The 26,225-nt window shown below is 43.0% G+C and overlaps 1 protein-coding gene across 1 annotated transcript in view; it reads left to right on the top strand.

The window, feature by feature from the left end:
- Positions 1-26,225, top strand: part of CACNA1B (calcium voltage-gated channel subunit alpha1 B) — a 443,201-nt gene that overhangs the window by 128,309 nt on the left and 288,667 nt on the right. The window contains exon 4 of the mRNA XM_073541186.1: positions 25,158-25,249. Coding sequence (XP_073397287.1) covers positions 25,158-25,249 — 92 coding nt within the window. The remainder of the gene's footprint in view (positions 1-25,157; positions 25,250-26,225) is intronic.

Raw genomic sequence — 26,225 nt, 5'->3', positions numbered from 1 at the left:
GAATGAAAGTTCATAAAATCTGCTGAAATTCTAACATGCAAGGGTCTCAATATTTTTATCTCTACAGTGTATCAGTAGTTGACTACCGTGAATTGCTGTGATATTCAGCTTATCCCACTCTGGAGTGCCATCCATTCCTTTCAGAATCAACATTAGTGTACAGGCCCTTGGGGATGGCACATATGGCAGTCAAGTGATAATTACAGTAGGCCGCTGTATTGCCTTATGCTACAGCAGTCATGGGGTGTCGTACAACTAGGCTAAAGGACTGTGGGGGGCTTCTGAGCCCAAGGGACCCTTGAAAGTCCCTTATATGAGGAGACAGTACTATCAATGATGCTTAATAGCTGGGAGCTCCTGTTACAGACTTATATTCAGGATTGAGAGTCCTCAGTAGTTGATACCTTTTAATGGCTAACTGAAAAGATGGTAACACATTACAAGCTTTCCAGACTACTCAGGTCTCTTCATCAGGCTAGACTAATACAAAATCTGAAGTCACATATTTATGCACAATACAGCCTAGAAAAAATGCAATAGATAAGACAAGTGACGTGAAGCAGAACTATGAATATGGGAGAGGGAGAAACATAAATATAAACATTGGACCAGTTCATAGATAAGGAGTCTGGATGTTTTATGGTCCTCTGATTGGGGTCTAGTTCTGTGTTGCCCCGCAAGGTTTTAAAAGGAAATTCCTTAATTGATGTAAAAAGACATAAATCCATGCAACACATTCATTCCAGCACTGAGAGTGTCAAAGTTCGTCATAAATTTGTACTCCCAAACTCGTCTCTCTCTCTGAGATGTGAAGTTACCTTTTAATACCAGTAATTTCATATCCATGCTGCTGTGATCAGGGATACAGAAATGTTTTGCCACAGGTAGATCCATTCTTTTTTCTCTTATAGTGTGACGATGAGCATTCATCCTTGTTGCATTTTGCCAGGGGTTTCAATGGCATGGGGAGTTGCAATCTAAGCAATTGTGCATGTTTTTATTCCCCTTTGCATTGATTTACTATTTCATGTTTGAACTCCCCCAAATTGTCAATGTTAGTAAAAAAGCGATCTGGCACCATCTTCTATGCAAAACTTGGACACATTTCTTTTCGGCTCATTACACACCAAACCTGTGCTGATCTCTGATTCTGCGCATCTCCTCCAGAATGTGATTGAGCGGAATCTCCGGGGGTCTCCGGTTGTAATTATTCTAATCCCGAGCTTTTGGACTTGTTGATTAGCAGGGGATGCTCGGGATGTTCCCTACCGAAACTCCTTTAATTAAGTCTCCTCCGCCAACTCAGTTGGAGCCGAGCACTCGCGGGAATCACCGCTGATAACCTGTCAATCCACTGTAACATTAGCTGCCGGAACACAAATGTCTGCTTTCCAGGCTGCGCCAGACCAGTGCTCCACCTTGTATTCGTAGTGGGGTGCATGTTTTATCTGACACTATTTTAGTAAAGGGCTTTTCTAGTTTGTAGCAACTTGATTAGTTTATGAGCAAGAAAAAATATAGGACACATAAAAAGTATTCACCTCCCTTGGAGTTTCTTATGTGACGCTGTAAGATACCTCTGAATCACAGAGAAATCTATGCTAACGTCCAGGTCCTGAGACCCACACTGATCACTCAATAGACCCACCAAGAAGTGCGGAGTTCAGGAGATAGGAGTACACAGAGGGGAGTACGGACTCATGAAAAAAACACATGGTGAAAGTTTACTCTTTAAAAATGACCCATCTTCTCTCCTGAAATGTCAAATTTTCTAAAAATGCATATATAGGAAGGAGAGAAGTCCGGCTTTCAGGATCGCGCTGTTTCAGTCCAAAGTTCACAAGGAGTTAATCCAAGGACCAAGCAGTGATTATAACTTTCTTTTTATTCCATAAACTCTACGCGTTTCGTGTACACACTGTACACTTCCTCAGGAGAAAAAGTTCCTTTTGCTCCTGAGGAAGTGTACAGTGTGTACACGAAACACGTAGAGTTTATGGAATAAAAAGAAAGTTATAATCACTGCTTGGTCCTTGGATTAACTCCTTGTGAACTTTGGACAGGAACAGCGCGATCCTGAAAGCCGGACTTCTCTCCTTCCTATATATGCAATTCTAGTGACCGGCTGATTGCTGCAGTTCATCGGATCCTACCCATTTGTACTTATGGTTGTTGTGTTCCACACAACTGAACCAGGTGAGTGGATCCATATCTGTGAAACGTTTATATCATTGGATAAGACCCTATTGTGCGCTTCTGTCTCCCCCTTTTTTAAATTTTCTAAAAAGAAATTCAGTTCCTATGAAATGTCGAGGCTGGAGAACTTTTTCTTATAACTCTATGTTGTGCCATTCCTCTGTTATTCCTCCTGAAATATTTCTAAATACATTGACAACTAGGTGTCACCGTTGCTGTTGGCAAACGGGTGTGTCTTTACTCAGTCTGACACTGTCAGCACTGATTGGACACTGATTGTCAGGATGTTCAAGAACACCCCCAAGAGGTAACACCCAATAATCATTTTCTTTCATAAATTTCCTGGAAGAATAACAGAGGAACCGCACAACACAGAGCTGGATGAAAATGTTCCAATATTCGTATGGAAGAATACAAGAATTTGCTAAAACAGACATGGCAGGAGAAGTGACTGCTCATAATCTGGGAAGTGAATTCTCTCCTAGCTTTCGTGCCTCTTCTTGACTGGTTAGGCACGCACTGGTGACTGACGTCTGCAGTATCATCAGCACTCAGGCAAGTGGGAGAATGAACTGTTTTATAAGACGCGTATACAATGGCATGTAAAAGTTTGTGCACCCGGGTCAAAATTACTGTTATTGTGAACAATTAAGCAATGATGGTTAGTACCTAGTGTCACCCCTTTTGCAAGTATCACAACTTGTAAATGCTTTTTGTAGCCAGCCAAAAGTCTTTCAGTTCTTATTTGAGGGATTTTCATCCATTCTTTCTTGGAAGATTCTTCCAGTTCTGTGAGATTCCTTGGGCCATCTTGCATGTGCTGCTATTTTGAGGTCTGGCCACAGATACATCTACGGGACTTATTTACAATTAATAATCGGCACAGACGACCACTTGCACCATCTTGCCACTGGGGACACCCAGTAGTTTGTCATTACAGCCTCCATTCCCAATAGTTGCAGTAAGGATTGGCTGGGCCTGATCCTGAGATCATATACCAAGTGACTGTCTGATGAGACAATTGTCAGGTTATACTCACCCAAATAACTACTAATGGGAAGGTTTTGCTTTTCAAAATGGTAGAAAAAAAAATCTGCCCACTATAGTGAACATCGCCATTGAGTCATACGTTTTTAACATATAAGTTCTAGCCATGATTTTCTCACTGGTACCTATGACAGTCTATGGTGCTGTTCACATATCCAAACTTTTAGTCGTATCGAGCAAAATCATTGAGATGTGTTTGACACTGATCTGATTTTGTCAAATGAAAATTGTCAGTGCAAGTCTATGGGCCTGTGAAAAAATTGGACAGGACTCGGATGCCATCTGAGTGTTGTCCATTTTTCACAGATTGATAGATAGGAGAAGCTGGAGAAAAACTGATGAAATTTGGATCTGATGACACAGCTCTAACATGGATTGAAAACACTGATGAATCTGTTTTTCTCATTGGCGAAAAAAAAACACGGATGTCTGAATGAAGCCTTAGGTTGTGTGCAGGTGGTGGCTTTTGATATTTTTTTGAACGGATCCACTAAAAAAAAAACTGGTTGGAAGACCCTTTCTATTCCTTTCAATGTTAATCCTCTTTGTTCAAAATATAAGGTCTTTTAAAATATTTTTTCCACTTATGTCTTGAAAAACTTCTGCTGGAAAAAAAGAAGAGATCTCATGTGACTTTTTTTTAAGCAGATTCTGATGTAATCCACCCCAAACTAGGGACTGTCCAGTCAAAAGAAATGCTTTAGGTAAAAAATAGTCTCCAAGAACATTAAAAAAAATTCTTCAAAATAGGTTCAGGAAAAGAAAAACTAGAAGAGTTTGAAAAACTTGTATTTTTTGACCACCTTAAAGAAATAAAAATCTTTCCTCAAATAGCCTTATATTCATTATTTTTATTTTTTTATAAAAAGTCATATTTGCTGTGGAGAAAATAACTAGGCATGGCAGATCCTGGCAGCTACAGCTGTGGAGAATAATCGCCTTTCGCTGGTGAACTGTCTTCTGTTCTGCTACCTCCAGCGCGGCGCCATTAATAATGCAGTAGAGAGAAGCCGGTCACTGTGACCTCACTAGGAGAGTGCCGCAATGTATTCATGGAATATCGTACAATGATTTGTGACTTTCATTAGTGTTGCTGTTGTTGGTACGCATTGTGAGCTAGAAGGGTTAATAAGCTCTGCAGATGTTACACCTTAACCTCTCTAAAAGTCACAGCTTACCAGGGAAGTCAACTTTAAGCTGATGTTAAAGCTTGCCATACGCCCTGAAGACTTTTTCAGCCAGCAACTATTCTAATTACTCCCCTAAGGCCTCTGTCACTCCAGCTCTATTCTCCACCCAGAGCTGCTGCCTCCTGTTTGACTGATGGCTCCTTTGCCTGAAATCACACATCATAGATGTTTTCAGTCAAGCAGCAGGAGGTGGAGAATATAGCTGGAGTAACAGAGGCTTTAGATCTACAATAGCTCTTCAACCTTATTTACATATCAATTCAAACACTGAATTCTCAGCAATGGAGGCATGGACTGGCCTTGTAAAGGTATTGCTGGACTCTAAAGCCCCCGTTACACACTGCGATATCGCTAGCAATATCGCTGTAAAGTCACCGATTTTGTGACGTTGCAGCGATATTGCTAGCGATATCGCTGCATGTGATACTTACCTCCGACCGGCTCCCCCGCTGGTTATCGCTGATCGCGTGAGAACGTCCTGGACTGTTTCTCGTCGTCAGCTTCCTGCTGGGCTTCCTGTGGCGCCGACGAGCGACGCGTGGAGCCGGGCGGGAGGACGCAGGATCGCCGCGTCTGACAGGTAAGTAGCGATCCCCTGACCCCTGCGATGTCGCTGGTGAGATCTGCCTGTGTGGCAGCTCACTAGTGACCACTTAGCGATGTACCAGCGATCCTGACCGTGTCATATCGCTGGTCGGGACCACTTGTGCAACGCTAGGTGTAACGGTACTCTAAGGCTATGTGCACACACTGCAGATTCACCTCCGGGTTTTTCCATGCGGATCCACAAGTAAAACCGCAGGTAAAGTGACCTGCGGATTAGCCTGCGGTTTTGCCCTGCGGTTTCACACCTCTACTATGTTAAAAGTGTGAAACCGCTGCGGAATCCGCACAAACAATTGACATGCTGCGGTTTGTAAACCGCAGCAAAACCGCGCGGAAAAAACCGCAGCGTGAGCACAGCGGTTTTGAAATGCCATTGGATAACATGGTACTGTACCATGTCTGCGGAACTGCTGCGTTTCCACAGTGCCAAAACCGCTGCGGAAATACAGCAGAATCCGCAACGTGTGCACATAGCCTAAGGCTGTGTGCACGCGCTGCGGAATCTGCTGCGGATTCATCCCTGCGGTTTATCTGCAGATTAGCCTGCGGTTTTGCCCTGCGGTTTATCATCTCCACAATGGAGGAGATGGGAAACCGCTGTGGAATCCGCAGAAAGAATTGACATGCAATTCTTTTTGCCGATTTGAAACCGCAGCAAAATCCGCGCGGAAAATTCCGCAGCGTCTACACAGCGGTTTTTAATTCCCATAGGGAATAATGGTACTGTACACTGCAGCAGAAACTGCTGCGGATCCGCAGGGCCAAATCCGCTGCAGATCCGCAGCAGATTCCGCAGCGTCTGCACACAGCCTTAAGCCCCCGTCACACACAGCGATCTCGCTAGTGAGATCGCTGCTGAGTCACAAGTTATGTGACGCAACAGCGATCTCACCAGCGAGATCGCTGTGACAGCTATCAGCGACCGGCCCCCCTGCCGGGTATCGCTGATCGTCCTGGAATGGCCAGGACATTTTTTTGATCGCTGGTCTCCCGCTGGCCAGCACGCATCTCTGCGTGTGGCAGGTGGGAGACCAGCGATCAGCGAGCTGGAGCTGGTAACCAAGGTAAACATCGGGTTTCTAAGTGCCGCGCGGCGCTTAGAAACCCGATGTGTACCTTGGTTACCAGCTCCCTGCACCAGCGTGCTGGTTTCTAACATACACAGCGGGTAACTAAGTGACGTGTGTCGCTTGTTACCCACGTGTCGCTGGTGCTGATCGCTGGTGAAGGTGCCTGTTTGGCAGCTCACCAGTGATCATGTAGCGACACACCAGCGATCTTGACAAGGTCATATTGTTGTCGGGATCGCTGGTGCATCGCTATGTGTGACGGGGCCCTTATTGACAGAGCCAATTTTGTACTTAATGATCAAGCCAATTTTTACAATTCTGACCACTGTCACTTTATAAGGTTACAATTCTGGAACGCTTCAACGGATCCCTCTGATTCTGAGACTGTTTTTTCGTGACATATTGTGCTTCATGATAGTGGTAAAATTTCTTCAATATGACTTGCTTTTATTTATGAAAAGAAAAAGGAAATTTGGCAAAAATTTTGAAAATTTTGCTATTTTCAAACTTAAATTTTTGTGCTCTTAAATCACAGTCAAATCGCACTAAATAGTTAATTAATAACATTTCCCAAATGTCTACTTTACATCAGCTCAATTGTGGAAACATAATTTTGTTTTTGTTAGGATGTTATAAGGGTGTGTGCACACACTGCGGATTCTGCTGCGGATCTGCAGTGGTTTTGGTCCTGCGGATCCGCAGCAGTCTCTGCTGCGGTGTACAGTAGCATTATATTTTCCGCACGGATTTGCTGCGGTTTCAAAACCGCAGCATGTTACTTCTTTGTGCGGAATCCGCAGCGGTTTTACACCTACTCCATTGACCAGGTGTCAAACCGCAGGCTAATCCGCAGATAAACTGCAGGTCTTTTGACCTGCGGATTTAGCAAAATCCGCGCGGAAAATTCCGCAGCAGAATCCACAGCGTGTGCACACACCCTAAGGGTTAAAAGTTGACCAGCGATTTCTCATTTTTCCAAAAAAATTTGCACAACCATTTTTTTAGTGACCACCTCACATTTGACGTGAGTTTAGGGGGTCAATATGACAGAGAATAGCCAAAAGTGACACCATTCTAAGAACTACACCCCCTCAAGGTACGCAAAACCACATTAAATAATTTTATTAACCCTTCAGGTGCTTCACGAGAACTAAGGGTGTGTGCACACATTGCGAATTCTGCTGCGGATTTGGCCCTGCGGATCCGCAGCAGTTTGTACAGTACCCTTTTAGTCTATGTAAAGTGAAAAACGAAGTGTCCACTGTGCGGAATTTTCCGCTCGGATTTGCTGCAGATTTAAATCCGCAGCATGTCAATTCTTTGTGCGGATTCCGCAGCGGTTTGGCACCTGCTCCATGACAGGTGTCAAACTGCAGGGGAAAACCGCAGGCTAATCCGCAATAAATACACAGATTAACCGCAGGTCTTTTGACCTGCGCATTTATACAAATCCGCACTGAAAGTTCCGCAGCAGATTCTGCAACGTGTGCACACACCCTAAAGCAGAATGGAAGGAAAAAATGAACATTTTACTTTTTTCACAAAAAAGTTACTTTGGAACCAATTTTTTTATTTTCACAAGGGTATCAGAAGAAAATGGACCACATAATTTGTTGTGCAATTTCTCCTGAGTACGCCGATACCCTGTATGTGGGGGGGAAAGCCACTGTTTGGGCGCATGGCAGGGGTCAGAAGAGAGGGAGCACTGTTTGGCTTTTTGAATGCAAAATTGGCTGGAATCAATGGTGGGCACCATGTCACATTTGGAGACCCCTTGATGTACCTAAACAGTGGAAATCCCCCATTTCTAACTCCAACCCTAACATAGCCCTAACCCCAACACACCCCTAACCACAGCCCTAATTCCTGCACCACCCTAACTCCAACACCACAACCCTAACCCCTACACAACCCTAACCCCAAACCCTTACCCCAACCTTAACCCTAGCCCTGACCCTAATTCTAGCCGTAGCACAACCCTAACCCTAGCTCTAACCCTAGACCCAACCCTAACCCTAGCTATAACCCCAGCTATAACCTCAACCATAACCATAACCCTAGCTGTAACCACAACTATAACCCCAACCATAACCATAACCCTCGCTTTAACCCCAACCCTGACCCTAGCTCTAACCCCAACCCTAACCCTAATGGAAAAATGGAAATAAATACTTTTTTTTATTATTTTTACCTAACTAAGGTTGTGGGTTGATTTACCATTCTTTTTATTTTGATCACTGTGATAGGGCCTATCACATTGATCAAAATGAACCAATGGGAAAAATGTCCTATTATTGCCGGGTGCCAGCCGGCAGATCTCAGCGGGCGCACTGCGCGTGCTCTGGCCATTTTCTTCCTGGAAGAAGATGCTGGGGGACATCACCGAGGGATGCAGGAGGGTCCAGAGACACTGGAGATACCGGGGGACCCCATTTCTCTCTCCTCTGATGTGCTAGATCATATCAGAAGAGAGAGAGAAATTAAATGGAAAATCAGACTATTTTTTTAGTGGTCGCCATTATTCCATGAATAACGGTGATCGCAACACTGGGGTCCGACTTGAATCATGTTCTCCGAGGTCTCAGCTACCCCCAGTAGCCGAGACCCTGGAAAATTTCTGACGCTGGACGGTGCTAAACACTTATTTATCAGTGCTGCTAATATGCGGTGCTGAGGAATAAGTACCATTAACTGCCACCGTTAAAAGGTGTATCGGCGGGCGTTAAGGGGTTAAAACAGCTACACGTGCGGATAAATAGTTCTGAGATTAAATTCTGCTGACAGATTCCCTTTAAGCGGTACTGGGAAATCCCTTTAAATCTACTGTGCATAGCCATTTTGAATTTTTATCCAATGCATATTATCAAAGTGGTTACTATTGGGACACTCATTAGGCATATGTTCCTAAAGGTACAGTACAGACCAAAAGTTTGGACACACCTTCTCATTCAAAGAGTTTTCTTTATTTTTATGACTATGAAAATTGTAGGTTCACTCTGAAGGCATCAAAAATATGAATTAATACATGTGGAATTATATAATTAACAAAAAAGTGTGAAACAACTGAAAATATGTCTTATATTCTAGGTTCTTCAAAGTAACCACCTTTTGTTTTGATTACTGCTTTGCACACTTTTGGCATTCTCTTGATGAGCTTCAAGAGGTAGTCACTGGAAATGGTCTTCCAACAGTCTTGTAGGAGTTCCCAGAGATGCTAAGCACTTGTTGGCCCTTTTACCTTCACTCTGCGGTCCAGCTCACCCCAAACCATCTCGATTGCATCCAGGTCTGGTGACTGTGGAGGCCAGGTCATCTGGCGTAGCACCCCATCACTCTCCTTCTTGGTCATATAGCCCTTACACAGCCTGGAGGTGTGTTTGGGGTCATTATCCTGTTGAAAAATAAATGATGGTTCAACTAATTGCAAACCGGATGGAATAGCATGCCGCTGCAAGATGCTGTGGTAGCCATACTGGTTCAGTATGCCTTCAATTTTGAATAAATCCCCAACAGTGTCACCAGCAAAGCACCATCACACCTCCTCCTCCATGCTTCACGGTGGGAACCAGGCATGTAGAATCCATCCGTTCACCTTTTCTGCGTCGCACAAAGACACGGTGGTTGGAACCAAAGATCTCAAATTTGGACTCATCAGACCAAAGCACAGATTTCCACTGGTCTAATGTCTATTCCTTGTGTTCTTTAGCCCAAACAAGTCTCTTCTGCTTGTTGCCTGTCCTTAGCAGTGTTTCCCTAGCAGCTATTTTACCATGAAGGCCTGCTGCCCAAAGCCTCCTAACAGTTGTTGTAGAGATGTATCTGCTGCTAGAACTCTGTGTGGCATTGACCTTGTCTCTAATCTGAGCTGCTGTTAACCTGCGATTTCTGAGGCTGGTGACTCGGATGAACTTATCCTCCGCAGCAGAGGTGACTCTTGGTCTTCCTTTCCTGGGGCGGTCGTCACGTGAGCCAGTTTCTTTGTAGCGCTTGATGGTTTTTGCCTCTGCACTTGGGGAAACTTTCAAAGTTTTCCCAATTTTTCAGACTGACTGACATTCATTTCTTAAAGTAATGATGGCCACTCGTTTTTCTTTACTTAGCTGCTTTCTTCTTGCCATAGTACAAATTCTAACAGTCTATTCAGTAGGACTATCAGCTGTGTATCCACCAGACTTCTGCACAACACAACTGATGGTCCCAACCCCATTTATAAGGCAAGAAATCCCACTTATTAAACCTGACAGGGCACACCTGTGAAGTAAAAACCATTTCCGGTGACTACCTTTTGAAGCTCATCAAGAGAATGCCAAGAGTGTGCAAAGCAGTAATCAAAGCAAAAGGTGGCTACTTTGAAGAACCTGGAATATAAGATATTTTCAGGTGTTTCACAATTTTTTGTTAATTATATAATTCCACATGTGTTAATCCATAGTTTTTATGCCTTCAGAGTGAATCTACAATTTTCATAGTCATGAAAATAAAGAAAACTATTCGAATGAGAAGGTGTGTTCAAATTTTTGGTCTGTACTGTATGTGCGCACTGAGTTTTCTGATGAGTTTGTGGTGTAGGACCTCCAAGATAGATTTTTTTTTTTAGGAGTTTTGAGTTTTTGAGATGATTCTGTACAGCTTTTGCATCAAAAACTCTTAAAAAAAAACGAGTGTCCCGGTAACCTAAGATGGATAAATATTTCCTATTAGCTAATACAAGGTGGATGATGAAGGGCTAAAAAGGAAACATGTAGAAGAGCAACATGAAGAAATAACCCAAGCCATTTACACCAGTACAGTGTATAAGTTGTGTTCTTGACGTATCATCTGAATAACCAGTCTTCCATGAGAACACGTTAAGCTCCAATGTTCTTCTGATTGACCGCCATTGACATGGCCTTGTCTCGTCTGAGCATCTGCTTGTCTTGAGATCTGTGAGAATTGAAAATGTGCATATCGTAACAATATCAATACCATTATTGGACATGTCCAAAACTTTCACCAAATGCAGCTATAGTTTATAAAAAAAAACCTCTTAAGACTACTTTCACATTTCCGTTTTTAAGCATCAGGCGCGATGCGGCAAAATCTGTAAAAACTGGATCCGGCACCTGTTGCCACCGGATCCGGCTTTTTTCACATAGAGTTTCATTGTCGCCGCATTGCGCCTGAAGGCTATGCGGCTCGCTCGACTTTTGCCGAATACGGCAAAAAATGCCTGTCCGGCGTCTGCAAAAAACGTTCCCTGCAACGTTTTTTGACAGCGCCGGACCGCTTTTTTGCAGAGCGCATGCCCGAAGACTCTCTCTCCCTCTCCTGCATCGTCTCCGGCCTAAACAGATGATCCACATCCAACACTGCGGAGACACAATCACATGTTTCTCAACGCAGTGATTCTAGAGCAATGCCCCCATCCCTTATGGGAAATATGTAAAAACATGCAAAACACAAGCCGCGGAGACACCATCACATGTTTCTCAACGCAAGCAATGACTAGCCAGGTCTTTCCCCGGGAAGGAACAACCACGGGAAGGGCAGTCTCCAATGAGGGAAACCACCTATGTCAAAACATGGTATCCATCCACAGACAGCTGTTTCGGGGTATTGCCCCTCATAAGTGTGGAGTAGGAAACTGGCCAGTAGGATCAATGCCTAGTAGAAGACTGTGAAAAATGAGGATGAATGAACTCATGGAGATCAACATCTAACACTGCGGAGACACCATCACATGTTTCTCAACGCAGTGATTCTAGAGCAATGCCCCCATCCCTTATGGGAAATATGTAAAAACATGCAAAACACAAGCCGCGGAGACACCATCACATGTTTCTCAATGCAAGCAATGACTAGCCAGGTCTTTCCCCGGAAAGGAACAACCCCGGGAAGGGCAGTCTCCAATGAAGCAAACTACCTATGCCAAAACATGGTATCCATCCACAGACAGCTGTTTCGGGCTATTGCCCCTCATCCCGTGGTTGTTCCTTCCCAGGGAAAGACCTGGCTAGTCATTGCTTGCGTTGAGAAACGTGATGGTGTCTCCGTGGCTTGTGTTTTGCATGTTTTTACATATTTCCCATAAGGGATGGGGGCATTGCTCTAGAATCACTACGTTGAGAAACATGTGATGGTGTCTCTGCAGTGTTGGATGTTGATCTCCATGAGTTCATTCATCCTCATTTTTCACAGTCTTCCACTAGGCATTGCTCCTACTGGCCAGTTTCCTACTCCACACTGATGAGGGGCAATACCCTGAAACAGCTGTCTGTGGATGGATACCATGTTTTGGCATAGGTGGTTTCCTTCATTGGAGACTGCCCTTCCTGTGATTGTTCCTTCCCGGGGAAAGACCTGGCTAGTCATTGCTTGCGTTGAGAAACATGTGATGGTGTCTCCGCGGCTTGTGTTTTGCATGTTTAAACAGATGATCCGGCGGGCTGCGGCTTCTACCGGTTCCGGTTTGACAACTTTTCGCCGCAGCCCGCCGGATTTAAAAACCTGAAATGTGAAAGTAGCCTTACATATATAGATCGGATCCATCACTCACTCTCTGCCGTTGCTCCCGGTGACGTCATATCATCAGAGCTGTAGCCAGGGCTGCCTTGTCTGCTACATTGTTAACAGAATCGATGTTCTCAAGACCCCAATACTCTTAAGAGTTGTTACGGAGAACAAAGTCGCAGAGTCCATCACTTACCTCAGCAGGCCACAGGTATCATTAGAAATATTGGTCTTGTAGTAAATCTTCCTCTTCTCCATCCAGGGTAATATTAGTAATATATCCCATCTGGTGCTTGGGGATGGGTACAGCATGGGCCTGTGTGATTTCAAATGCCAGGGCTGAATTTCAGCCCCAGTTTGTTACTGGCTGTAGCCAATCTGTGAGCACAGGGGCTTGTGCCATCTACTTGAGCAGAGCCGCTGAGCTCACTGATTGGCTGTAGCGTTATTGATGCGACGCCAGCGATGATGACAATAACAGATACTTCAGGATCTGCAGTGGAGACTGAACCCTGGACTCGAAGAGGGTGAGTAAAGCAGAGTTTGTTTTTACAACAAATTGCAATTGAGGAGACTGGAAAACCATTTTAATGCTATATATTTATATTTTGTATTTTCAGCAAAAAATTGTTTCCTGGTGTTTTTTGCCTGCAGTGCGTCAATAGAAAACAATCTGCATTCAGTGCTTTTTTGCGTTATTTTTCCACTTTTGCTGCAATTTTCGGCCTTACAGATTAATAGCATCGTACTTGTGAGAGTTCATGACTTGATCTTTTCTCCACCTATTTCACCACAAGATTCTGAAATATCCTAATGAGTAGCCAAATAAGCTAAGTATATTGTGATATCAAAAAGCCGAATAATGCTTCTAGAGTAAAATTTTCTGCGAGCCGCGACAAGAAGAGGTCATTTAGGAATGACGACAGTGGTGTTATTGCACGTTGCAGAGCCGATGTGTCACAAGGGTCGTCCTTCATTTGTACAGTTGCCGAGTGTGGAGCTGTAGAATTGGCTATCCTGGGGCTATGCTGCACATCTGTGAGTCCACGGATGAGTAACAGACGCAATGTAACTATCTAGATGAGGTTGAGCAAGGTGCTAGATTTCTTTTCACTTTTCTTAATAGGTGATGTTTCTTACCTGCGCCGCTGCTCCCGTTCGCACCATTTCTTCACAATTTACAAGTTCTTCTCCCTGCCTGTCAGCGGACGGCTTATAAATAAGCATAGACTGCCTGGACTACCAACGAGCAAAGAAACGACACCGATCCATATCTAAATATAGGATACAGTGCGCATAGATGATTTTTGACTAGTCCTGTACGATTTTGCGTGGATCAATTTTAATAGATTTGACAAATTGGCTCTTTTTCTGCCTAGTTGTATTGTTTCCAAATAGATAAGAAGAATCAGTCGTGTTTAGCTGCTATATGTCTCACTTTGGCCATTTTCTGGTGTTTTCAGCCAACCAAGTACCAAATATCCCAATGAGCCTGGGTTCAGAAACAGCGGTTTAGGCTACAGCATAGTAAATTAAGTGTCCCCCTCTATTTAGAAAACTGACCTGTTTGCCCATCATTATAGAAAGGTACTGTATTAACACCCTGCCGTCCCCTATGTAAGGGCAAAGATAGGTGATCTTCTGTTGCGGCTCAAGTCTATCCTCTGCGGATGGGTTGTACGGTTTCTTTAAGAAGTTAGTGACCAGAAAAATATCAGGCACCACGACCACTACATAATCCCACAAAGTGCTGAGAAACGGTTTAAGACATATATGTGAATGATATAAGAAGCTTTACTTATAATCCTAAACTTTTTATTAACCATTTAGCAACCAGAGAGCTTCGGTTCTACATGACCAGACACTTTTGAATGATTTTATGCACATTCATTACTTATATTTTCTTTGTGTTGGGCTGCTAAATTAATTTTTGAGCTATATACAGCTCTGGCAAAAATTAAGAGACCACTGCAAAATTTTCAGTTTGTCTTATTTTTCTCTTTATAGGTATATTTTTGAGTAAAATGTAAATTGCTCTATTACCGTATATACTCGAGTATAAGTCGATCCGAGTATAAGTCGACCCCCCTAATTTTGCCACAAAAAACTGGGAGAACTTATTGACTCGAGTATAAGTCTAGGGTGGGAAATGCTCCATAGATTATTCCCCCATATGGTGTCCTCAGAAGAAACTCCATAGATTATTCCCCCATATGCTGCTCCCATAAGAAGCTCCATAGATTGTTCCCCCATATGCTGCCCCCATAAGAAGCTCCATATTGTTCCCTCATATGCTGCCCCCATAAGAAGCTCCATATTGTTCCCTCATATGCTGCCCCCACAAGAAGCTCCATATTGTTCCCCCATATGCTGCCCCCATAAGAAGCTCCTTAGATTATTCCCCCATGTGCTGCCGCTGCTGCTGCTGCTGCTGCATGTAAAAATAAAAAAAATGACATACTCACCTCTCCGTCGCTGGGTGTCAGATTCTCACCTGTCCTGCGTCCATGGCTGCTCACCGCTATCTGCCACGTCATCAGTCAGTGACGTTCAGACTGCAGGGGGCGCGGTGCGCATTAACCACGTCACCGCGCCCTCTGCTGTTTGAAGTCACTGACCGATGACAGACAGCAGCAAGCAGCCATGGACGCAGGACAGGTGAGTATCGCTGTACTTACCCGTCCTGACTCTGTCTTGAGCCCCCAGCTTCTCCGCGCTCTCTCTTCCTGCCTTCAGTGGTCACGTGGTGCCGCTCATTAAAACTCATCAATATGCGCATATTGATGAGTTTTAATGAGCAGCACCACGTGACCGCTGAAGGCAGGAAGAGAGAGCACGGGGAGAAGCTGGGGGCTCAAGACAGCGTCAGGACGGGTAAGTATGACCTGACACATCCGCCCCCTCCGACCCCTTTGTATATGACTCGAATATAAGTCGAGAGGGGGACTTTCAGCCCAATTTTTTGGGCTGAAAATCTCGACTTATATTCGAGTATATACGGTATTCTATAAACTACTGACAACATGTCTTTGAATTTCCAAGCAATAAATTTTGTATTTATTTTCAGAAAATGAGAAATGGTCAAAATAACAAAAAATGCAGTGCTTGCAGACCTCAAATGATGCTAAGAAAACAAGTTCATAATCATTTAGAAACAACAATACTAATGTTTTAACTCAGGAAGAGTTCAGAAATCAATATTTTGTGGACTAACCATGATTTTTAATCACAGCTTTCATGCGTCTTTCCATGCTTTCCATCAGTTTTTCACACTGCTTTTGGGTGACCTTATGCCACTAAGGTGCAAAAATGTGAGCAGCTCTTCTTTGTTTGATGGCTTGTGACTATCCATCTTCCTCTTGATGACATTCCAGAGGTTTTCAGCGGGGTTCAGGTCTGGAGATTGGGCTGGTCATGACAAGGATTTGATGTGGTTGTCCTTCATCCACACATTGATTGACCTAGCTGTGTGGCATGGCGCATTGTCCTGCTGGAAAAACCAGCCCTCAGAGTTGGGGACTATTGCCTGAGCAGAAGGAATCAACTGTTTTTCCAGGATAACTTTGTATGCAGCTTGATTCATATGTCCTTCGCAAAGATTAATCTTCCCAATTCCAGCCTTGCTGAAGCATCCCCAGATCATCACCGATCCTCCACCAAATTTCACAGTGCGTGTAAGACACTGTGGCTTATACACCTCTCTAGGTCTCCGTCTAACCATTAGAAGACCAGGTGTTGGGCAAAGCTGAAAATTAGACTCATCAGAGAAGATTACCTTACTCCTTATGGTCCAATCCTTATTGTCTTTGGCAAACTTCAGCCTGGCTCTCCTTTGCTTCTCATTTAAGAAAGGCTTTTTTCTAGCTTTACATGACTTGAGCCCTGCCTCTAGGAACCCGTTACAAACTGTTCTTACCGTGCACTTCACGCCAGCTGCCATTTGCCATTCCTTTTGTAGGTCACTTGATGTCATCCTGCGGTTGCTGAGTGACATTCGAATAAGTTATCCCGGTCAGTGGAGTCGTTTTCACCCTCTGCTGGTCTATAGCTTTGTTGTTCCCAATGTCTGCTGCTTATCATTGTTGTAATGGACTGCTATCTTAGAAATTTTAAGGATGGAGGCAAAATGATGCTCCCTGTATCCCTCTGCTAGTAAAGCCAGAATTGAGCCCTTCTTTTCCTCACTAAAGACTTTTCTTTTCAACTCCTTTGGTTAAAGGTTATTTTTATTCATTCCTATTACTTTTGGGATATTACTAGCACTTGTTGTGCCATCCAGCTTGTCCTATTGCAAGAGCATTGTGAACACTACAGTAGGGTTATTAAAACTTTCCTTCGTTAAATAAGATTTGGTTCAGGTGATCACCTAATCAGAAGCACATTAAGTAGAATGAGGTGTCCTCTGGTTGGAATTCAACTGACACTGGAATGGAATGGCTGTCAGACATGTAGAGAAGCTGATTTTTATAAAGCTATGCAGTGGTCTCTTAATTTTTGCCAGAGATGTATATATGCATTTTTTATTTTTTAGTTCATAGGGAAAATATCTAAATTGACACAAAAATAAGGTATTAAAATGTGTTCCTTATTTTCTGTAATTTTGTTACAAACTGTATGAAGTCTTGGGTTGGTAGATAAAAAATGGAAAAACTATTTTTCTTGGCTCACCTAGTCTGTATAGGTTGCCAAAATGGTTCATTTAGTATCATCAATCTCAAACAGTGCAATGGAAAATATCCTCGCCATCAAAGCAATACAGAAAACTCCAATCATAGTAACATAGTAACATAGTTTTGAAGGCTGAAGGAAGACCTTATGTCCATCTAGTTCAGCCTATTTTTAGTGCAGCTGTTCTGCATTGTTGATCCTGGGGAAGGCAAAAAACCCACAGAGTAGCAGCCAATTTTCTCCATAGGGAAAAATATTCCTTCCCCTAAGCTGGGTCAACCATCTACCTATAATATTCTGTTATTCGTAACCTTCTATACTGTTACTCACAAGAAAAGCCTCCATTCCTTTCTTAAATTCATTCAGTGAGTTGGCCATCACCACTTCCTCAGGAAGAGAATTCCAGAGCCTCACTGCTCTTACCGTGAAGAACCCTCTTCTATGCTGGTGCAGAAATTGTCTTTCCTCCAAACGAAGAGAATGCCCCCTTGTTCTTGTCACAGTCCTTGGTACAAACAGTTCATTGGAGAGATCTCTGTATTGCCCTCTGACATACTTGTACATATATATTAAGTCTCCCCTAAGTCTTCTCTTTTCTAGAGTAAATAGACCTAATTTTGATAACCTTTCTGGGTATTGTAGTGAACCAACTCCATTTATCATTTTAGTAGCCCGCCTTTGAACCCTTTCAAGTTCAGTAATGTCTTTCTTGAGCATCGGCGTCCAAAATTGCACACAATTCCTCCAAGTGTGGTCTGACGAGTGATTTGTACAGAGGGAGAATTATGTTTTCATCTCGTGTCCCCAGACCTCTTCTAATGCATCCCATGACCCTATTTGCTTTGGTGGCAGCTGCCTGACACTGGGCACTCCAATTTAGCTTCTTATTGACTAAGATGCCTAAGTCTCTTTCCATGTCTGATTTCCCCAGCAGTTTCCCATTTAGTAAGTAATTGTAGCATCTGTTTCTCCTTCCCATGTGCATAACCTTACATTTATCTGTGTTAAACCTCATTTGCCATTTTTCAGCCCAATTCTCCAATTTACTCAAATCTGTCTGTAGTTGCAAACTGTCCTCCTTTGTGTTAACTACCTTACATAGTTTTGTATCATCTGCAAATACTGATATTTTACTGTGTAAGCCGTCCACTAGATCATTAATAAATATATTAAATAGTAGGGGGCCCAATACAGAACCCTGTGGTACCCCACTAGTAACCCTGGCCCAATCTGAGTAATCTTATCCTCTGGGTAAGTAAGAAAACTTTCCGGTCATTCATGGTATCACTTTAAAATCCAAAGCTGTAGGTTAAAATACCAAATTTCCATGTTAAAAAAATATAGCCATACTGCCAACGCATTTTGAATTTGTTAGTATAAATGGTTCTAAGTTGTGACATAGTCTCTGGTGAACTGGGCAGCTATGGCAATGGATTAGGTTTGGCTCAAGTAGTTTATTTTATAGTTTTTTGTGCTTTGTATATTTTTTTTGCACAAGAGTAAATTTACTTGTTATTTTTTTTATATTTTTCAGTGTTACTTGGGCACAGCTATAAGATCCCCAGTCATAGGGGAATAAAAGCCCTAGTGACATTTGTCAGTAGCAGAGCTGACCTGAATCGGCTAAAAGCCGCCAAGCAACGCAAACATCACTCAGTACAGTGTTGTCACTTAGTGGGGAATGGGACGATGCTTCAATGCCCAGCACAGCAGTTACACAGGCTTGATTTGAGCTCCCCCCCAAAAGTATGTTATCCGCGTGTTTGCGTGGGTTTCCTACAGGCATCCGGTTTCCTCCCACATTCCAAAGACATACTGATAGGGAATTTAGATTGTGAGCCCCATCGGGGACAGTGATGATAATCTGTGCAAACTGTAAAGCACTGCGGAATACGTTAGCGCTATATAAAAATAAAGATTATTATTATTATTAAAAGTCAGGAAGCCTGATATAAAAAAAAACCACATGCAAGACGTGAGCAAAAAGTAGAGGAGCAAGAAAGATTTTAGTGTTTAGTGTATGACCAAGTGTATATATACTTCCTATATACATAGCTGATTGATACTTTAGTTTGAACTGAGTGGTATGACTCCATGTCTGACAGTGGGGGCGACCTCCTTTCTTGGGCGACCAGTAGATTCTGGAAAGTTTTTATTTATTTTTTTTAGAGGAATTAATGACCCAGAAACTAAAATTCTGCATGTATGTTACTTTAACATTAGAAGTGGAACTCCTCCTTTAGAAGAAAGAAACATAGAGCACGTAAGTAATCGAGGTCTATTCTTTTTCTAACATTTTCACCCAACATTAAATCAGATGATTTCTACAAGATTTGGTCATTTTAGTGGCTGAGGATCACAACAAGGCAGTAGGAATTTAAAAACTTTTTATTCTTCATGTCATGGTATCATTGTCACGATGGGAATAGAAGCCACTGGGTCTGTGGTCCTCATAAACAACTAGTCTGTAATCTCTCCCATGTTGCCAGTTTTATGGCGCAAATGTTCCCTTCTTGGTACAGGGAAACTATTTCCCTCAACTTCTCCTTAGGGGCCGCTGACCGAGAGATGTCTTCTTGGCACAGAACAAATGCTTTCAGCTCACAATTCAGCAAAAAAAAACTGCCCACTGGAGGGATCTAGACCTTTTCACTACAAAAATCAGTTGCTCATTTCTTCCAAATTCAATGCCAGGGTCGATATGCACTAGAGGTTTTTTTGTTCTACATGTTCGGTAGATTGTACTGGCTTCTCGTATTCACTGGTGGTCAGTAGCTACCTGGGGATTTAACCATTTGATACTCAAGTAGTTTTGAGAAAAGTCATTAAACGTCTTACATAACAGGAGACTATGTAGTTTTAGGGGTTTACATAGAGACAAAATGGCCATACACAACTGTGGCTACTTGAGATGAGCAGATCGATTGGTGGGACGCCGGTCCAGCGTCCACTTGTACCTGGTGGTTAGACATGAGGCCCGCGAATCTCTTACCTTTCGGTTTCCCTGGCACAGCATCTCCTTTGTTATGGCTGGTGCATTGTCATCTGTTTATATACAATTAAGACTCAGCTAGCCTCAAAACACATAAGTATTTTACTACGCCCAAGCTACTACCTTAATGAAGTCACAAAAATTTATTTTTTTTTAATTTTAATTCACTCTTCTGGATTGAAAAAGCATTTTTCATGGTTTAAATTTGCCATAAACGTTTCCTTCCATTTTGCATGTTTTTTTTTTACCCATGAAGCATTGCCAATAAAGACACCGACTTGTCTCCCAAAGGCTTTTTCTCAATATCTATAGTTATTACTTGTCTACAGGGTGATAACATGCTTGCTGGTAGGAGTCTGGCCGCTGGAGGCCACACTCTGAAATGTTCCATCAGAATGGATTAGTGGCCATGAATGCGCATCACTGTCCATTTATTCTCCTAGAGTGGTGGGCCACCCTTCCTTTCTAAAGTTGCATTTCGGACCTCCATCTTCAGGATTGGTGGGGATCCAGCCAGTTAGACTCAAACTGATCAGCAAGTTATCTCCTCTCCTGTATATAGGTGATAACTTTAAATGAGGAGAATAACTCTTTAAGGAGGGCCAGATCCTCCAAAAACTGCCAAAAATTGGTGCAGGCAGCAAAGGTATAGTAGCAAGCACACTGAGACACATTTGGTAAATTGGTTGGTGTAATGAGTTGAGTAGATCCACTGTCCCGTTTCTGTTCACAAAACAATTGGTGCATGTTGAAATAACGCTATTGCAAAGTTATTGAAAACTTTTATTGGCTATATCATATTAATGACTCGAATGCAAAACAGAGGTGCAACATAATTGAAGTTCCAAAAAATGGTAAAGGTTCCTACCATCTCATTTGCCATTTATAATACTGGCTTCCTATGTTGCAGGGGAGCTCGTAGACCCCTACTTAGGCACAAGAGCATAGGTGTGGTTGCTACCTTTGCATCCCTGATGGCTGCACCCCTGATGCAGTGCCAGGGCTCTTTTTTGAACATCAGAGGAGTAGGTATATAGGATGCATAGGAAGAAAATGGATACAGGTCATTATGGGGGACCAAAGATGCAAGTATAATAAGATGGAGGGGCGCTTTTACAGATTTTCAATGGGGACTGTAGCAAAGTCAGATAGAACAGGGTTTAATCCTATCACTGCAGGTCTGGATTAGATGCACCTCCTTAGTTTTGACTAGGAACCAGGGCCTGTGTTCACTAGGTGTGTCAGTTTGCTGGATGTTGAGTAGAGTCGAGGATGCTCCTGGTGAGTGACCAGTCAAAATATGAGCTATAGCTGGGAAAGAGACATGCCATGCAGTCTGAATGGAGACTGCATGGGTCAGCTAGGAAAGCTGAGAAGTTTGTGAGCTGGAGCTGCAGAGAAATATGTGGAAGCAGCAGCCTGTTCAGTGTGAACTTTGCTCGGAACTGAACACTTCGGTTTGGTGCTGGAAGCTGTTGGAGCTCAGGCTGAAGGGGATACTGAAACTGGTGGGATTGTGCAATTTCTATGTATGAAGTTTGCTCTGGGAGAAAAGACTGTAATGTGTTGGGGGGAGCCTGCACTGACATGTGTGCCTACTAAATGAACTGTTTATTTCCTATGACACCTTTGTGCCCAGAAAAGGCTGTTTGTTGTTTTGAATTCCTTGGAGTTTTTTTAAAACAATAAAAGTGTATCTGTTTGGACAAAACTGCATTGCCAGTGTGAACACTACCTAATGCCTACCTGAGAGCATGAATCCCGACAGTATGCAGGAGCTTGACACTGTAGTATGTCGTATATAGATAATTATTTTCCAATTCATCATTCTTGTGTTTGTAACTTTTAAATACTGACATTTTGTAATATTGATTTGGAGGGTCAGGTATCAGCCATATTTGGGAACACGATCGCCCTTTGTCAATAAGCCTGGTTGTTTATTACAGGCAGGTCACTGATGATTCTACTGCAGAGTTTTGCAATCGAGACAGTGTGTGATGTAACTGAAGCTGCCACAAGCCCCTCGGGGACGTGTGTATATTGTGTATGTGTGTCTGACGGCTTGCGCATATGATGCACTGCAGCTGGGACCTATTACACGGCATGCCCCATGAGACAGGCAAGCGATGGGAATCCCAGACACAGTTGTCGCTTCATAACATCAGCTCGACCATGTTTTCTCAGAAAGAAACCCTTTTGCTCCTTCTGTGGCCAGGAAAAATTACCTTAACCCCGCATTGTCTTAAAGGGCTTCACTCCCTCGTCAATCAAATTTAACCCCTAAAGAGCATTTGCATGACAAATATACCTGCCAAAGGTAAAATGTTAAAATAATGCCTGCGGGTAAATCACTGCCTGCATGTAAATAGTGTAAAATATTTTCCAACATCTGGGTTTGGAAAATGAAAGCCCCACCCCTGGAAAGAATTAAACTGATTGGCAACACCCACTCTTGGGGCAGGGCTTGCCAAAATCGCAACCCTGTTTTTGGACAGGGGCATACTTTACTTTGCTGGGGTTGTTTCTGAAAATTTTGGACAATAACAGCAAATTTTACAGCTGTTGTCCACAATGTTCACCGCAGTCATATATTTTTCTTATGGTTGTAAAAAAAGGGACACTACTTGAACCAATTTTATTCAGTGGGGCAGCTCAGACAAGCCATTTTTTTCACAGTCTCAATCAGCGTCTCACAAAATTTGCAGCGTGCACTAGTTCCTTCTGCAAAGTGGATGAGATTCATCCATTCATGTCTACGGGTGTGCAAAAATTTGGGTGCCATATGGAGCCTCAGTTTAGCATCTGATTTTTTACGGATACATTGCAATTCTGTAACATAGAAAGCTGTAAATGGTCTTGTAATTGCTGCTGTAAAAAAATCGGATTGTACACGGATCACAAGGGAGAAAAAAAAGTTTTCTATATGAAACCCTTACGATTTTTTTTTTTATACGGTCATGTGAACCTGGCCTGAGAATGAGTTCACTGATTATTCTCTGTTAACTCATTCTGCAGCCAACATTGCACAGAGAACTAAAAAGCCTAAGAAGTCAAACGTAAGGTGTCCATATCCTTTAACAAATAGTGTTCCACAAGCCACATGTAGTTTCCAAATTATTATTTGTTTATAAGGAGCAATGGGCCATGAATTCTCATGAATTCTGGTCATGTACTAGCAAGTTTTGGCTTCCTTATGACAATAGGCCACAACCCAAAGTGATGATAGTCCACCACTAGTCTATCTCATCTCATGGTGATTCCACCTTGCACTGGGATAGAGACAGAAAGTGTCTGTGTCATTTTCATATATTCCCTCCAGATCAATGTGCATTGTCACAGCTCGGCATCAATAAACTCCAACGAGTACAGATTGGTCGACATAACAATATAAGAAAAAAATACCCTTTACATTATCTTTTAAGAACATTACTCAGAGCTGTATTAATTCCTGCAGAGTTAATCTCATTAATTGCTCGATCGATGGGTCTCTATAAAAAGTGTTTCAGTGAAATCATGGTGGATGTGGAGGCGCATGACAGGGAAGAATTTGCTAATTTCTCTTTCCATGTTTTTTTTTTTTTTAATTCTCCAAGTGGGAGGATAATTTAGAGAAAATATTTGGTTCCCAGTTATCCTATTGCAGCACAGTTTTAGTTTTCAAAGCTGGCACATTGGGTCCCGTATAGTTGGTGGGGCCAACACTATTGAGGAAAACGTAAACCATATGACTGCAAGTTCAAACCAGGACAACTAAAGTGAAAACCCCCAATATTTATCACAGATTAGATCTAGGAATCAAAAACTTAAGACTTTCCACACAGTTTCTGCTCCAAAAACTCAAGAAAAACTCTCACTGTGCACACTGTCTTAGATATAGTAAAATGTGACATGTCATTGTTGATATTGTTGGGTTTTAGTAGTCAAATTAAAGGAAAAGAGGACAAGGTTTTACTAAAGATATGTAAAGGTAATGAGCAGATTTCTTTGGGTTTTGATAGTTTTTTTTCCAGTTTCAGATTTATTTGTTTTACATTGAATTGGCGTGCTCCATCTAAGTTGTAAAACAGTCATTATGCAAGGTGCCCACATACAGTGGATGAAAGCCAGCCAAATTCGTCAATGTCGTCAGCAGGGCCGGTTGACTGTCTAATGAGTGTGGGGTGCCCCCAGGGAAAAGAATGATTAAGCATGTTGGGTATCAAAATGTCCAATCTTCTGTTCTCGTAGGGGATAAAATGCTACCAGAGACGTCTGGTCTGGCAGCAGCCTAATTCTCTCTCCACGTCAACCATGAATGCTTGGCCAAGCTTAGTGTACAAGCAGATGGGGAAGTCAAGAGGAAAAGCTAGAGTGTCTTAGTGATAGGCTCACCTTGTGAGAGTGGCTACGTATGACCTAATCCTAATTCAATAAATGCCAAATTGCTATTAAAAACTCTAATAGGAACTCCGACACCCTGCCAACGGGCGTTGTAATAGATGGGGGGTTATTGGATGTCCCCCACTCCAAAAACAGGTAAGATGAACAGAAAGTTTAAAATATTTGCAGACGAGGATGACTCAAGGACTTGAAGTTTTTTTGGGTGACAATGACTTTTTACCCTAATAGACTCTCACACTGCATTGTAGACTGAGCCGATGTGTTGGATCAGGCTTTCGGTACACTGAATTAATAAATCATAGAAATGTAATATTGATGGTTATTGGAAAAAGCAGAAATTAATTATTCATATGTACATATCCTTTGACGTATTCATTCCATTGGAGTTTTTACAAACACTTTCAAGGTTTGTTGCTTCAATCAGTTTTACAAGTTGGAGATGAATGGACGAGACATATTAAATAATATTGTGGATTTACAGTGATTCTTGGTAAAAAATGTTTTTCTCTTTTTGCACAGGATACTGGCGACGGTCGGCACAGATTTTGACCTGAGGACATTGAGAGCAGTCAGAGTATTGAGGCCGCTGAAGCTAGTTTCTGGGATCCCTAGTAAGTTCCCTCATCCTCCTGATAATGATGGAAGGTCTTTTCCAAATATTGAATGTCAGCGCTGTAAATATAAATTATCTGGATATGTGGGTCGCCCGCCAGGGCCGTGGGGTACTCGGAGCCGGGCCCGTTGAAGTCAATGTGCGTTGTCACAGCGGCGGTGACCCGGTCCGTGGCCCTGGGCGCCCATGCAAAAGGATGGTGTTAAGCGTGGCTGATTAAAGTTTATAAGTGGATGATTCTTGACGTCACCTGCGATGTTCGGCAATGAAGGTGTTAAGCCGATGCTGCAGACAGATCCTCTGGGACAGATGGTGTGGTGCAGCAATGATGTTGTGGCCCTCCACAGGTAGGGCTGTAGTCCCAGGGCAGTGTAGGTGAAGAGCTAGTGAGGAGAGCGTAATGGTGCAGTGTTAAGCACAGAGATGTAGCAGTGCTGAGTGGGTTGGCGCAGGAATAAGCGGAGGACACCAGGGCATGTAGTTCCAAAGCTATACTCACAGTCTGTTGTGCATACAGGTGCCCACGCCGGTGCCGTGTCCTCCAGGTCAGGGGCTCAGCCAACCTCCAGGCAAGATGAAGTACTCCATTCCAACACTCCGCCAACATATGCCTTTCCTGAACGTCTCCTTTCTAGCGCTTATAATGAAGTACTTGTGGTTGTGTGTTAAACCCAAGTTCCTCCTTTAAGATGTTCCTTTGAACTCTACTTGTACGGCAGATAGCTGTAGCCTGCTTCGGGGACTCCTTGCTACCAAGTCCCGGCTCACTCACGTTGCTGTTGCGCCCCCAAGTCTTGTGTGGGAATAAAGTGGTGACAACTTCTATTCCTCCGGTGTCTGCTGCAGGACCATTAGTATCTCGGGGACCGGACCCCGGCCATGCGCTTAGAACTTGAGGAAGGGCCCTGCTCTGACCCTAGTCCTTAGTTCTCTTCTTCTCCTCACGTTCCGTACAAATCTTTCTTCCTTATGGA

This window comes from Dendrobates tinctorius, unplaced genomic scaffold (genome assembly GCF_039654945.1).
Source record: "Dendrobates tinctorius isolate UK_male_01 unplaced genomic scaffold, ASM3965494v1 ptg000120l, whole genome shotgun sequence".
In the NCBI taxonomy this organism is placed as follows: domain Eukaryota; kingdom Metazoa; phylum Chordata; class Amphibia; order Anura; family Dendrobatidae; genus Dendrobates; species Dendrobates tinctorius.
This window is presented reverse-complemented; position numbering and strand designations above follow the sequence as displayed.